This window comes from Rhincodon typus, chromosome 34 (assembly GCF_021869965.1).
Source record: "Rhincodon typus isolate 14 chromosome 34, sRhiTyp1.1, whole genome shotgun sequence".
NCBI lineage: Eukaryota > Metazoa > Chordata > Chondrichthyes > Orectolobiformes > Rhincodontidae > Rhincodon > Rhincodon typus.
In genome coordinates, this window is record NC_063365.1 from 5,875,287 (window position 1) to 5,888,721 (window position 13,435).

General features: G+C 41.3%; 1 protein-coding gene across 2 annotated transcripts in view; it reads left to right on the forward strand.

Annotated features, from left to right (window-relative positions):
• The first annotated feature begins 453 nt into the window (after positions 1 to 453).
• Positions 454 to 13,435, forward strand: part of timm23a (translocase of inner mitochondrial membrane 23 homolog a (yeast)) — a 31,078-nt gene continuing 18,096 nt past the window's right edge. Inside the window, exons 1-4 of one of the 2 annotated variants that reach the window (XM_048616380.1) lie at positions 454 to 702; positions 2,720 to 2,778; positions 11,687 to 11,780; positions 12,659 to 12,743. In XM_048616380.1, the coding sequence (XP_048472337.1) occupies positions 576 to 702; positions 2,720 to 2,778; positions 11,687 to 11,780; positions 12,659 to 12,743 (365 nt within the window). In that variant the 5' untranslated portion in view covers positions 454 to 575. The remainder of the gene's footprint in view (positions 703 to 2,719; positions 2,779 to 11,686; positions 11,781 to 12,658; positions 12,744 to 13,435) is intronic. The other variant, XM_020518299.2, reaches the window with a different exon arrangement.

The following is a 13,435-nucleotide window of genomic DNA, read 5'->3' on the forward strand; positions in this document are numbered from 1 at the left end:
CGTCCAGCGGGCAGTGTCCGGAGACGGTGAACACAGACAGCGTCCAGTGTCCGGAGACGGTGAACACAGACAGTGTCCAGCGGGCAGTGTCCGTTTTCTGATGAAGGGTCTAGGCCCGAAACGGCAGCCTCTCTGCTCCTATGATGCTGCTTGGCCTGCTGTGTTCATCCAGCCCTGCACCTTGTTGTCTCCGTCTTCACTCCGCCGGTTTTGGGAATTTTGCCCCGGACCAGAATGGGTCTGTGATTGTACAAGTCTAAAACGTAGGGTTATATTCTCTGACCACCGAAAGAGAATGAACAGGAATGACAGCAGTTTTCTCCCTTTTTGGGGGGTAAATTATAAACTTCTCCCTTTGGGCCCTTCGCTTCCAAGAACCACGTGCCCCGTGTCCTCATCATCATGGCGGCAGCAACGTGACTATCACGTGATGAAGGGGTGGACCGTAAAGTGAGGCGGCGATACTGCTGTAAAGTGTCGCGCGGTCGCTATGGTTTCCCGTGGTCGGTGAGTCTGGAGTGGGCCGAGGTGACGGACGGATCGTTTCTAACTCGATCTCCCTCAGACGGACGGAAATGGACAACTCGGGAACCGGGGGAGGTTTACGGGCCGGGTTCGGCCTTTTCAGCGGCGGCGGCGGTGGTGGCGGCGCTGGCTCCTCGGTGCCAGATTATTCTCAGCCCGACCTTTCCCGTGTCCCCTGTGAGTAAGAGAGCGAAGCCTGGGACAGTAGGCCGTATCTTCACTAGTGTCAGCGCCTAGTTCCCCCTAACTCCGTCCGAATGCTCTTAATTCGTATAACCAGCCCCTTATACAGTTTTCTCAGGGTCTAAAGTAGATTGTAAAGGGGAACGCTGGGAACTGTATTTGGATTTGATAAAGTACCACGAGATGTTATTACGCAACATGAGGATTTAATAACCACACTGCGATTTTCATTTGATGTCCCTATTAATGTTCAAATTCTCCCGTTTTTCATCCCTTGCCTTTTTTTAAATCAAATATAACCTGTACCTAGGCAAGAGAAAATCTGGGTGAAATGTCATGCTTCTTGTAAATAGCCATTCCAATTGCATCGTGTTGTGTGCAGTCGAACCCAACTCTTCCTGATGTCTCCAAGACAGTTGCCATGACCATATTTTGGGGCTGATGATACCCTGTAAATGATCGGTGGAATAACGTACCTCCACCGACCACCCCCCCCCCCCCCCCAACCTTGTTTGGACGTACACCGGGACATGTCAGCGCACGGACCTCGTAACTTGAACTATCCGGTGCCCCCACGCCTACTGTTGGCTAGCCAGCATGTCAATGATCATGGATCCCCGCTTTCCCACGGCCTTTCAGTCTTTTGGAAATTTTCTCACCAACCCGTTCAGAGATGTTATTGCACACCTCTGGAGTAGACGGGACTTGAATCTGGTTAGAGACAAAAGAAAATCTACAGATGCTGGAATCCAAGGTAGACAAACAGGAGACTGGAAGAACACAGCAAGCCAGGCAGCATCTGGAGGAAAGGAGGAGTTAATGTTTCAGGTATTACCATTCTTCTGAAGAAGGGTAAGTACCTGAAACGTTGACTTGAATCTGGGCCTCATTGGTAAATGTGGTTGGACTCAGTTGGGTGTTGCATTTACATTTACATGGATTCCGAATTAGTCAGCAGAAAAACAGTTAACCTTCCGAAGGGCAATCCTGCAAGTGAACCAGCTGCCAAAAGAAATAATCTCAACCCTGCCATTGGAAATCAAGTCCCATTTTTAGAGTATTTCTGTTTAAAAGTTTTCATTATCAGCAGCACCATCTCAGCAGGTAGAACCACCCATTAAAAATAGCGTAAATTATTACAAAATGTTATTGGAATATTGACATTAAACGGATGCTGATGCAACTGAAGCAGAGGAGTATGCAGAAAGAGAAAAAGACTACCACCAGATGCCTTGAATACTTTGCAGCCAATTAAATATTTTTGAACTATAGGAAGTTATAGTGTGGGAAAAGTGACAACCATATTCATAATTCCCATAATCAAAAACATGATAACCAAAAATCCTCTTTTTAGTATTATGTTAATTGTGGGATAAGTATTGACCAAGTCACTGGCAGTAACCTCCAATCCATCATTTTCCAGCCATCTTCAATTTTGAAGAAGAGTTAAATTGGATTGAACATGTTAGCTGTGTTCCTGTCTCCACAGATGCTGCCAAACCTGCCGAGTTTCTCCTGCAATTTCTGTTTTAATTTCAGATCTCCAACATTAGTATTTTTGCTTCATCCATACTGGGTGCCTCCATACATTGAACCCCTGTTTTGGTCCCAAATTAAATTTACACCTCCTTACTAATCGTTTACGCCTGTAGAAGCTTTACGATTCCCTTTTACCTTCATGTGAGTCTCCTCCCATTCTCTCTCCATCTTCAACAAGAGAGAATCTAGACAATCTCATTAATATTCAATTGCAACATCCTGAGTCATTGACCAGAAATTTAGCTGAATCAGCCATGTAAATGTGAAAGATTGGTTCTAAACTGTGACACTGCTGTTGTTTCCTAACTTCCCTTTGCGTAAATATCTGTTGTTGACAGTCTGACTAAAGTGGGAACGTGGGTAACTGCGAACTGTGTGTGAAAGAAAGAAACTAATATGTAGGGTGGTACTGTAAGATACAAAAATGACAAAGGATATTGTTGGAGCTAACCTTTACCTTTGCTGTTTTCAGTAACTGGAATGAGCCCGTTGTCTCCATATCTGAACCTTGATCCTCGATATTTGATCCAAGTAAGTAGAAAATATTTTTCTCTTTGAAGTATTCTGGGCTCCATGAACCTGTTTGAAAATCTTTCATGGGTGAAATAAAAGACTTTCTGATGTTTTTAATGTAATGTGTCATTCTATACTGTATGATCTAAAATGGTTCACAAGTCTATGCTTCACTGTGGCATTTGGCACTGACGTTCAATGCCTTTTTAGACTTGTATGTTATATGTCTGTGATTTGCTAAGTGGACTTGTGCTGATACTTTATCAAAGCTTGCCCTCCTAGTGTGAAGGTAAAGTGGCTTTCTCTTTTCTCTTTCTCCTTTCTCTTTCTCCAATATTAAGCCTATAGGCTTGGGTGATTTCAGGAAGTGCAGGTAGGTTTAAACTGAGGGCTGCGTGAAGCTCCAGCAAACCAACTCTTAAAGGCCAGGTAACTCAATTCTGTTTCTGTCATTATTTCTTCTCTGAATCTGTGGCGGTTTGGGAAAGGATTATTCAGAATGCTATTTGTCATTAAGTCCTAATAAAAATCAGTCAGTCTTGGCATCGCGAGGTACATAAGGATTTATACGTGGGATGGCATTTAAAGTTCACCCTAATCTTTGAATAAATATCTATGTGGTTCATGAAAGCGTGAGATTGAACAATCCTAATTTGTGCTTCTAGAAACTGAGTTTGAATCCATCAGTGTATCTGGGTCTGATGTGAAGTGGTTTATGTGGTACCTGTAATCTGATTTCTTGTAGATCACAAATTGTTCATCGTTTTATGTTAAGGAAGCTCTGATGCATTTCACTATATTATTCACTGTAAAATGCAAGTGACAAATCATTCAATTCAATTCTTTGGTAATGATTGAGTAATATATTGTTGAGGCTCGGAAGGTTGAGTAGAGGAGTTGCGACTGTACAGGACATTGGTGAGGCCACTTTTAGAATACTGCATGGAATTCTGGTCATCCTTCTATAGGAAAGATGTTGTGAAACTTGAGAGGGTGCAAAAAAGACTTACAAGTATGTTGCCAGGACTGGAGGGTTTTGAGTTATAGGGAGGGGCTGAATAGGCTGGGCTTTATTCCCTGGAGCATTGGTGGCTGAGGTGTGACCTTATAGAGATTTATAAAATCATGTGGGGCATGGATAGGAAGTATAGGCAATGCCTTTTTCCTAGGGTGGGGAGTCCAAAACTAGAGGGCATAGATTTAAGGTCAGAAGGGAAAGATTTAAAAGGGACGTGAGGGGCAACTGCTTCACATAGGTGATGTGTGTATATGGAACGAGCTGCTAAAGGCAGGTACAATTACAACATTCCAAAAGACATTTGGACAGATGCATTGATATGAAAGGTTTAGAGGGATATGGGTCAACACAGGCAAATGGGACTAATTCAGTTTGGGAAGCCTGGTTGGCACGGGCAAGTTACTGAAAGGACCAGTTTCCATGCTGTATGACTCTGATATCAGGATAACTGATAAGGGATGATGTCCTGGTTCAGGTGGTGGTTGGAGAGTTTTACTGTATGTCTGACTTTGAACTACGTGCTCAGATATCAAAAAAAGAACTGCTTTGTACATCTGGTCTGTGTTATGTCTGAACTGACTACTTGAAAGGATTGGAAAGTAGAAGCTGATGTATGTTGAGCCTGTTTTCTGAGTGTAAAACATGTTGCAATGCTCCCAGATTTAGTTGTGGGGCAGTCTTGCCTGAACTCTGCTAAATTCAAGAAATCCTTTTGTTTTTAAATGGCCTAGCAAGCCACTCCGTTCAATGGCGATTGAGCGTGGCCATTTGCAGTGACGTCCACCTCCATGAAAGAATAAGGAAGAAAAAAATTCCCTAGCAGTCACCTAAAACTAGTATTTAGCTCTTTGTATTCTCCCTCTGCTAAGTTAAAATGCCCTCATTGATGTGCCTGCTGCATCCAGGCTTGGGTTGCTTCTATATGTCTACCACCAAAATTTCCTGTCTTCCACTTGCACCTCCACCCCCAAAAAAAGGGAAAATGTTGAACGTTATGGGTGGATTCCGCAAGAATATTTCGCACCAATCTTAAAGCCCATTGGCAGCCTGATTATATGACCTCCTATCATCCTCCTCCAACCTACTCCCTGGGATTTGACAAGGATAAGCAGCCTGAAATCCATGCTGCTGAAGTGGTTGAGCTGTGAATATGTGCTGCATTTCCAAATTTCAGGCCAATGTTGAGCTTTAAGTTAAAGTGGCCTGTGACCAATTTGACACTTAGATCTTTACGTTTGCAGTTGAATTGTGCTTTCTGATATACCAATACTTGACATTGGTAAAGGACACAGTCATCCCATCCATATAGAATGTTATGTTTGTGTGGAAGCTCTGCGATCCTTTTGAACATGACGCATTTCAGGCATTTGCAACAAAGGATTCTAGTGTTTCTTTTATTGTTGAATTTTTACAATAGAGAAATAATATAAACTCTGCTGTCTGTAATGCATCATTATTACATCAAGGTAAATGTAAATTAAGAACTAGAGTACCTATCAAATGTCCTTGATTTGTAATTGATCTTCTTTTCAAAATGGTCATTGAATGTGTCAGATAATGAATGTATCGATTGAATTCTTCCAAACTTTCCTAGATTCTGGAAGGGTGCCAGGGGATTGGAAAACTGCTGATACAATTCCCTTATTTCAGAAAGGAGGGAGCCAGATAGCAGAAACTATAGGCCAGTTTGCCTTGTGTCTGTCATCGGAAATTGTTCGGTTTTATTATGAAGGAAAATGTAGCAATTTGCTTAAATCGCAATGCAATTAGGCTGTCAGTGTAGTTTTGTGAAAGAGTAGTCATGTTTGACAAACTTGTTAGAATCCTTTTGAGGATATGGCTAACAGGGTGGATACAGGTGTAGTGCATTTCAGTTTCCAAGAGGAATTTGAGAAGTGCCACATTAAATGCTATGAAACAAGGTAAGAGTTGATGGTGTTTGGCATGTTATATTAGCATGGATACAGGTTTGGATGACAAATAGAAAACAGGGATTTGGGATGGCTGATTCATTTTCAGGTTGGGAAATTGTAACTAATGTGGTATTACAGGACTGTGTTTTGGCCTTAAAACCTCTTATGGGGTTCTCTGCCTGAAGAGAGAGATCCGATCTACAGCCACCTCCACAGATAGGGCAAGGGTGCAGTTTTCAATTCCACCCCATTGAAATGGCGATTACAAATCATGCTGTTGTCACCAATCTAATTCACATTCAGTCAACCAACTCCTCAATATACATGCCTGGACTTATGAGCGGAGACGATGGCCTAGTGGTATTATCGCTGGACTGTTAATCCATAGACCCAGGTAACGTATGATGGTGGAATTTGAATTCAATAGAAATCTGGAATTAACAGTCCAATGATGACCGTGAATCCATTGCTGAATGTCGGGAAAATCCCATCTGGTTCACTAATGTCCTTTAGGAAAGGAAACTGCCATCCTTACCTGGTCTGGCCTACATGTGACTCCAGACCCACAGTAAAGTGGTTGACTCATAACTGCCTTCTGGGATGGGCAATAAATGCTGGCCTAGCCAGTGTCGCCCACATCCCATGAATGAATAAGGAAAGAAATAAATAGTGCTGATACAGCCTTCAATTACTTTCGATTACATAGTTGACTAACAGTTTCTCTTGCTGTAGCCACCTGCCATGGTCATTTGTTAGAAGAGTTTACAAGTTGATAACCTTTTTTGGCTCTTATGAATGCATTTCTCTAGGCTGTTAAGGCCCAGAATGGATCTTCAACCAGGAGCTCATGGTTGAGATGCAGGGATATTACCACTGCACCGTAGGATCTTCTACCTCAATTATTGATGATCTGTAATAACTTGGATGAAAATATCAAAGGTACGGTAGCCAAAGAAATGACAGTGTGATAGATGGGAAAGCAAGTTTTGAGGAGAACACAGTTTCTGAAAAGATATCGGTTAAATGAGTGAGCAAAAATTGAGATGTAGTATGATGTGAGAAAATACAAGGTTGTCCACTTTGTTAAGAAGAAAAGCAAAAAAGAATTTTAAATGGTGAGACTGCAGAATACTGCAGTGTATAAATCATAAAAGCTTGGCATGCTGCAGCTATGCATTGGTGAGACTCCATTTCTGAAGAAGGGTCCAGACCCGAAACGTCAGCTTTCCTGTTCCTCTGATGCTGCTTGGCCTGCTGTATTCATCCGGCTCTACACCTTGTTATCCAGAGCAATGTGTTGAGTTTGGGTTTACTTATTTAAGAAGGAATATATTTGCATTGGAAGAAGTTCAGTAAAGATCCAATGGATTGATTCATGGGTTGCAGAGATTGTCTTGTCATTGTTCCACTCAACCTTGAATATATTCAGATTTCTGATCTACAAAGAAGTTGAGGGTTATGGGGGCAGATGGGAAAATGGAAGGACAAGCCAAATATCCACCAATTGACGATATATCCATCAGCATTCCTATGTTTTCAGATCTCATCTGGGATTTACTCTAAACATGGAAAGCCCCCCCTGTCGTCTTGGTTGGATTTCCTAGTTCATTGTCATCCTTTCATTGAGTGGAGAAAGAACTTCTGATGTTTGAATCTGCAACATTGGCAGTTGGTACAGATGGTGCTTTCTGTAGTACCTACCCCTACCTCTGTGGTAAAACTTCTTGGGCATCCAGTTCCAAAGAGAGAAATGTTTCTTTGCCATTGTGTAAGAAATATTTCCATTACCTAAAGCAGTGTTTATTTTCCCCTCCCACTGCTGCCTCAAGACAGCCAGAAATAGCAGCGATGTCACTGGGCTAGCAGTGGCCCAGGCACATGCTATGGGGATACTGGTTTAGAACCTGCAGTAGTTAATTCACTTACTGTTTGGTTCACTAATTTCCTTCAGGGAAAGAAATCTGCTGTCCTTGCCTAATATGGCCTACATGTGATTCCACACCCCCAGAACCTTGGCAATGTTGTTGACTTTTAATTGCCCTCTGAAATGGCCTAGTAAACTACTCAATCCAAAGGGCAATTAGGGATGGGCAACAAATGCTGACATTGCCATTGATTCCCAGAATCCATGAAAAAATACATTTCAAAAAATGTTTAGTGTTTTAAATAAATTTCCTTTATTGAGGGTTGTCTGATGTAAGCAATTTCCAGGTGTTTACGGTTCCAAGCGGGAATCAGTATGTTATGATGAGTTGTTTATGACTGTCGGTAAGAGCGCATGGTTTGCAGCTGCCTGTTTTTATTGGGTTCGCTGTCTTGTGAGTGCTTATTATAGTAAGACATTCTATGCTACCTTGAGCCAGAAAATCAGAACACCAACTGATGGCTATCTGTCAGTCTTTGGGTTGAAAAGAGATGAGAAATTATGACTCAGCTACCTACCGTTCATCCCTATGATACACTAACATTCACAGCATGGCGTCTAATTATATTTTAAGTAAGCTCAATACTTTTGAACCATAGAAAAGTTACAGCATGGAAAGAGACCGTTCAGCTCATCATATCTGCACCACCTGAATAAATCAGCCACCCATTCTAATCCTATTCACCAGCATTTGATCTGGGGCCTTGCACAATACACTACTTCAGGTGCAGATCCAGATTCCTTTTAAATGAGTTGAAGATTTCTACTTCCACCAACAAACCGGGCAGCGAATTCCAGATAACCCACCATCCTTTGATTAAAAATGCTTTTCCTCATGTCATCCATAATCTTCCTACCAATCACCCCTAAATCTTTGCTCCATGGTAATTGATGTCTCCACTGGGAAGAACGAGTCTTTCCTTCCACTCCATCCCAAGGCCCTCAATATTTTGTACTTCTCAATTAAACCTTTTCTTCCTTTTCTAAGAGAAACAACCTTAGTCTGTCCAGTCTTTTCACATACCTGCAATTTTCAATCCCCGAAACATTCTTGTATGCCCTCGAGCTATTCTGTCCTTCCCGTAGTGTGGTGACCAAAACTTTACACGACCTCCAGCTGTGTCGTAACCACTGACCTATATAGTTGCAGTGTTACATTCCTGCTCTTGCCGTTGCATTCAGTACCTTGCTCATTGAAGGAAAGCATCCCCTCCTGTCACCTACTTTACCACCTTATCTACCTGTCCTATCATCTTCAAGGACCTCAAGACATGCACTCTTTGGGGGCTATCACTTCTTCTAACCCTCTCCGTAGCCTGCTGTTATTGTGTATTCTCATGTTTTGTTTGCTCTTTACAAATGCATAATCTCCCACTTCTTGGATTGAATTTCATTTGCCATTTTTCTGTTCACCAGTCAAGCCATTGATATCTTTCTGCAGTCAACAGCTGTCTTCTTTGCTATCAACTACCTAGCCAATTTTTGTGACCTCTGCAAGTTTCCAATCATGCCTCCAACATTTAAGTCTAAGGGACCCAAACTGAGCCCTGTGTAATACCACTGGAAGCTGCTTTCCATTCGCAAAAATGTTCATCAACTATTACCCTTTGTTTCCTGTCACTGAGCCAACTTTGGATCCAACCCACCACATTCCCCTGCCTGTGATTTGTTGCCAAGTGCTTTACTAAAGTCTGTAAAGACAAATTCCACAGCATTACTTTTATCAGTCAAGTTACTGCCTCAAATTCAATTAAGTTAGTAAGATACAATTTTCCCACAACAATACCATGCTGACTATCTCTGATTAATCCGTGCCTGTCCAAGGACTTGCTAATTCTTTTGCTCAATATTGAATGTAGTAATTGTCCTACCACAGCAGTCAGAGTGACATGCCTAGAATTATTTGGCCTATCCCTCCCACTCTTTTTGAATAAGGAAATAACGTTTGGAAACCTCCCATCTTTAGGTACCTGGCCTGTATTTGGTGAGATTGGAAACTTATCCTTTGAATCTGCTATTTTCCTCCCTGACTCCTTTAACAGCCTAGGGTACAATACACGCGGCCCTGGTGACTTATAAAACTTCAAAGAGGTCACTCCCTCCAATACTTCTTTGATTATGCTTCTTTTATCTAATAGTTCACGTTTCTCCCTTTTTATAGCAGGAACGTCTGCATCATCCTTCTCCTTTATGAAGACTGGGACAAAATACTCATTTAGAACCTTGCCAATCTTCTGCACACAAACTCAAGTTACATATGTATGTCTCTGATTGACCCAATCTTTTTGCTAGTCAACCTCTTGCTCTTAAAGTACTGATAAAACATCTTTGGATTTTCTTTGGTTTTACTGGCTAAGCAAATTTCCTCTTTCACTCAAACGTGGCTCTAGGCTCTACGTCTGTTAAAGTATTACTTTGTTTAAGATTTTTTCTGCTTTACCTTACCCTCTGTGTTTCTGGATAAACAGGGAACTCTACAGGTTTAACATTACCACCCTTTTTCTTTCGGGGACATGCCAACGTTGCCTGTAGAATCATGTTTTGAATGTGTTTCACAGGTTTACCACTGACTTTGTTTGAAATAGCTATGACTAGTCTTCTTTTGCTACCTCATCTGTCAACCTAAAAGCTTGCCCCCCAACCCCCATTTCGAACTTTGATTGACATTCTATCTTTGACCCCTTCCAATGATGCCAAATCTAGCTATATTATGATCACTATCTCCAAAATGATCACTCACTGCTACTTCATTCACCTGCCCAGCTTTATTTCCCAAGACAAATTCTAGAATTGCACCCTGTTTCATTGGGCTTATGTGCTGGCTAACAAAAATTATTGTGAATGCAGTTCAAGAATTTTGTGCCTTTCGTAGTGTATCCTTTCGATATTTTTGTAAGTTGAAGTTCTCCCACTGTTTCAGGGTCCATAGTACACACTAAACAGAGTGGCTGCCTCTTTTTTTTTTTAAATTTATTCTATGTCATCCACCCTCACAGCTCTGATATTTTACCCAATAATGCTACACAACCAGCCTTGTTTATTCCTTTTGTGATCCTGTCTGAAAACAGCCAGGGATGTTGCGTTGCTGTCCTTGTATCCTTTAAGCCAAGTCTCTGATAAAGCAATGATATCATACTCACAGTTAATCGACTTCATTCAGTATACTTCTTCTAGTAACTTGTATACCTTTTTAATACAGCCAATTTTTTTCTGCAAAACATTTCTTAATGTCTGTTTCCTCTACTTTCATAATCAATCATTAAGTTTCTGTCTCCCATTCCCTGCTCAGAAGAATCACTAATTTAAGTAGGAGGGGATTGGGCAATGAAAGAATAAAAATGAAGATAGGAAAAAATAATTGCAGTAGGGCAGGAGCAGGCTGAAACAATGGGTCTTCCAGGGTAGTCCTGTCTGTTTATTTTGGGAAGAAGAAAAGCAGGCTGTGTGGGATTGGGGGCAGTAAGGTGGAAAGCTTTGAAGAGGAAATCTCCACAGTAGATGAGGTCAGTCTCGGTCCTGGAACCATGTTCAGTGGTAACGTAATGGTCCCGAGGCAGATAGGACGAGATGTCTGATAGTTGGTGCTGAGAGTAGTGGCTGGGCACACTGTTCAACAAGAGATGCCTAGACTGCTAACAAAAATATGATCTTGCCAATATATTGTAGAGCCTTGGTGTACTTAACACAACTTCTGTATACTTACTCTTTCTCTGTGTAACAGCACTCCATTACCTTATTCAAGTTGCTTTGACATCTGCTATCGCAGCTGATTTCAAGACACATCATGCTTTTGTCCAAAGTTTGTATCATCGTTTTTATCGCGAACAATGGGTAATACTTATTTTTACCAGTATTCAGTCTCCTTTGCTATGTATTTGCATATGGTGAAAACCAATACAAATCATTTCGTAAATGCGTTTTCACATCTCTGTCACTAATTGTCCTATTTTTCCGTTGTCAGCAGATATATTCACTGTGCTTTTAGTATCTTAAGTGCATAAAATTCCCAGATTTTAAAATCAAATTTCATTATAAGATATGAATTCTCACCTTTGCCTTGTTATGTTTCAGGACACTGAGGAGTTTATATTACCAACTGGAGCTAATAAGACTCGAGGAAGATTCGAGCTGGCTTTTTTTACGATTGGTGGTTGCTGTATGACTGGTATGCCTGGCAGTTTTGTTAGATCAGTCATAGATACTGAATAAGCCACAAATTAAGAGCTCTAGTAGACTTAGCAACCAATACAGGGCTGAATCCTGTCTGTAGGTTTGATTAAATGAGACACCGTAGATGAATAAATTGGATGATGTAGGCATGAGAATCAGTTTTTTAAAGATTTGTGAATTAGAGTTTGTATCAAATTTAGCATACATTGAGTGTCTCAGAGGAGAGTGTTGAGAACTTGAGCCTGCATTATCCTCACCTCGAGTGCATGGAATCTGCTGACTTTACCTTTTGTACTGTCTCACCAGATCTTGTTACCTTCCTAGGAAAACAAAGTCACTACCTGTGCAGATGCGTATTTTGCTACCACTCCTGCCTAATAGAAGTTTTGGCAGGAAAGGAAAGTGGGAGGGAGTATTTGCAGTTCTAGGTGGAAGTTAGGAAGTGACCTGCATTGTTAAGAACAGATGGAAGTTCTTTGAAAAGGGGAGGAAAATCCTAATTTTCTGATTTGATCGTAAATGTTTTAACCTCAACCCAGACAGTAATGATCTATTTCGGGATAGCTTCTGATACTTTACTCATTTGTAGGCTCACAAACAGATCCCTTGTTGTGTAGTTGGATGTTTACTGATCTGGTAGTAGTTTCCGTTCACTGAATCTGATCCAGTTTTAACTGACCTGGGAATACAGTATGTTTGCTGCTGTAAGGATGTCACATATCCAAGTAGCTCACTTTGGGTTTAGATAATTTGATTTGCATTTGATACCAGCTCTGAAACCTTTTTCTGGAAAACAGAATTTGACATTTGTTGATTATGGACCTGGAAGTTGCCTGTTTGTGGTAGTTTATAGCTTTTTTTCTGTTTCATTAGGTGCTGCTATTGGTGCCGTAAATGGCCTGCGTCTGGGATTGAAAGAGACTCGAGATATGGCTTGGTCAAAACCCAGAAATGTTCAGTGAGTATCCGTTCATGTCAGACGGCTTGTCATCTGGTGATTTGTAACGAATAGGGAAGGCTGCAAGGGTGGTACTGTAGAATGTTTGGGTATCATTGATTTCGAAGATCATTATACTGTAAAGCTGACTTGGTACAGGCTGAAGTTGTGATATGTAGCAGAGATTTGAAATCCTCTTATTATTTTTCTCATGCTGAATGAATCACTGCTTAACAATCATCATTAAATTCAGAAATTGTTCTCAATGTTCCCAGATCAACTGCCTCCCTTTGTCCAATAGCTGGGATGATTGACTGCTTTGTGTACCTGCTCTATTAACCTGTTTAATCACTTGTGCCGTGCAGCATCCTTGACAAAAAAAGCAATCAGCCTATCCTACATGAAAGTGGTCTGTGCTGGCTTGAAAAGTGCCATTTTGGTGTCTAATTTCCTTCAAGTGCTGGAGAGAATTCTGTGTTTTTCAGGTTTCTGGTAGCAGCTGTAGAGTCAAGGATCTCCCTTGTAACCTATGGGGTGGGGGGGAAAGCCTTGCATTATTCACCCTCGATTTTTCTCTTTAAATTTGGACTATCTTTTGCAAAACAAAAATGAACAATTTCACAATTGATGCAATGAAAGGGATAGGATGGCTGTTAAGTTACCTTCAGCCACAAGGTGGTGATATTGATTTGATCAGCAAATGTAGACTGTTC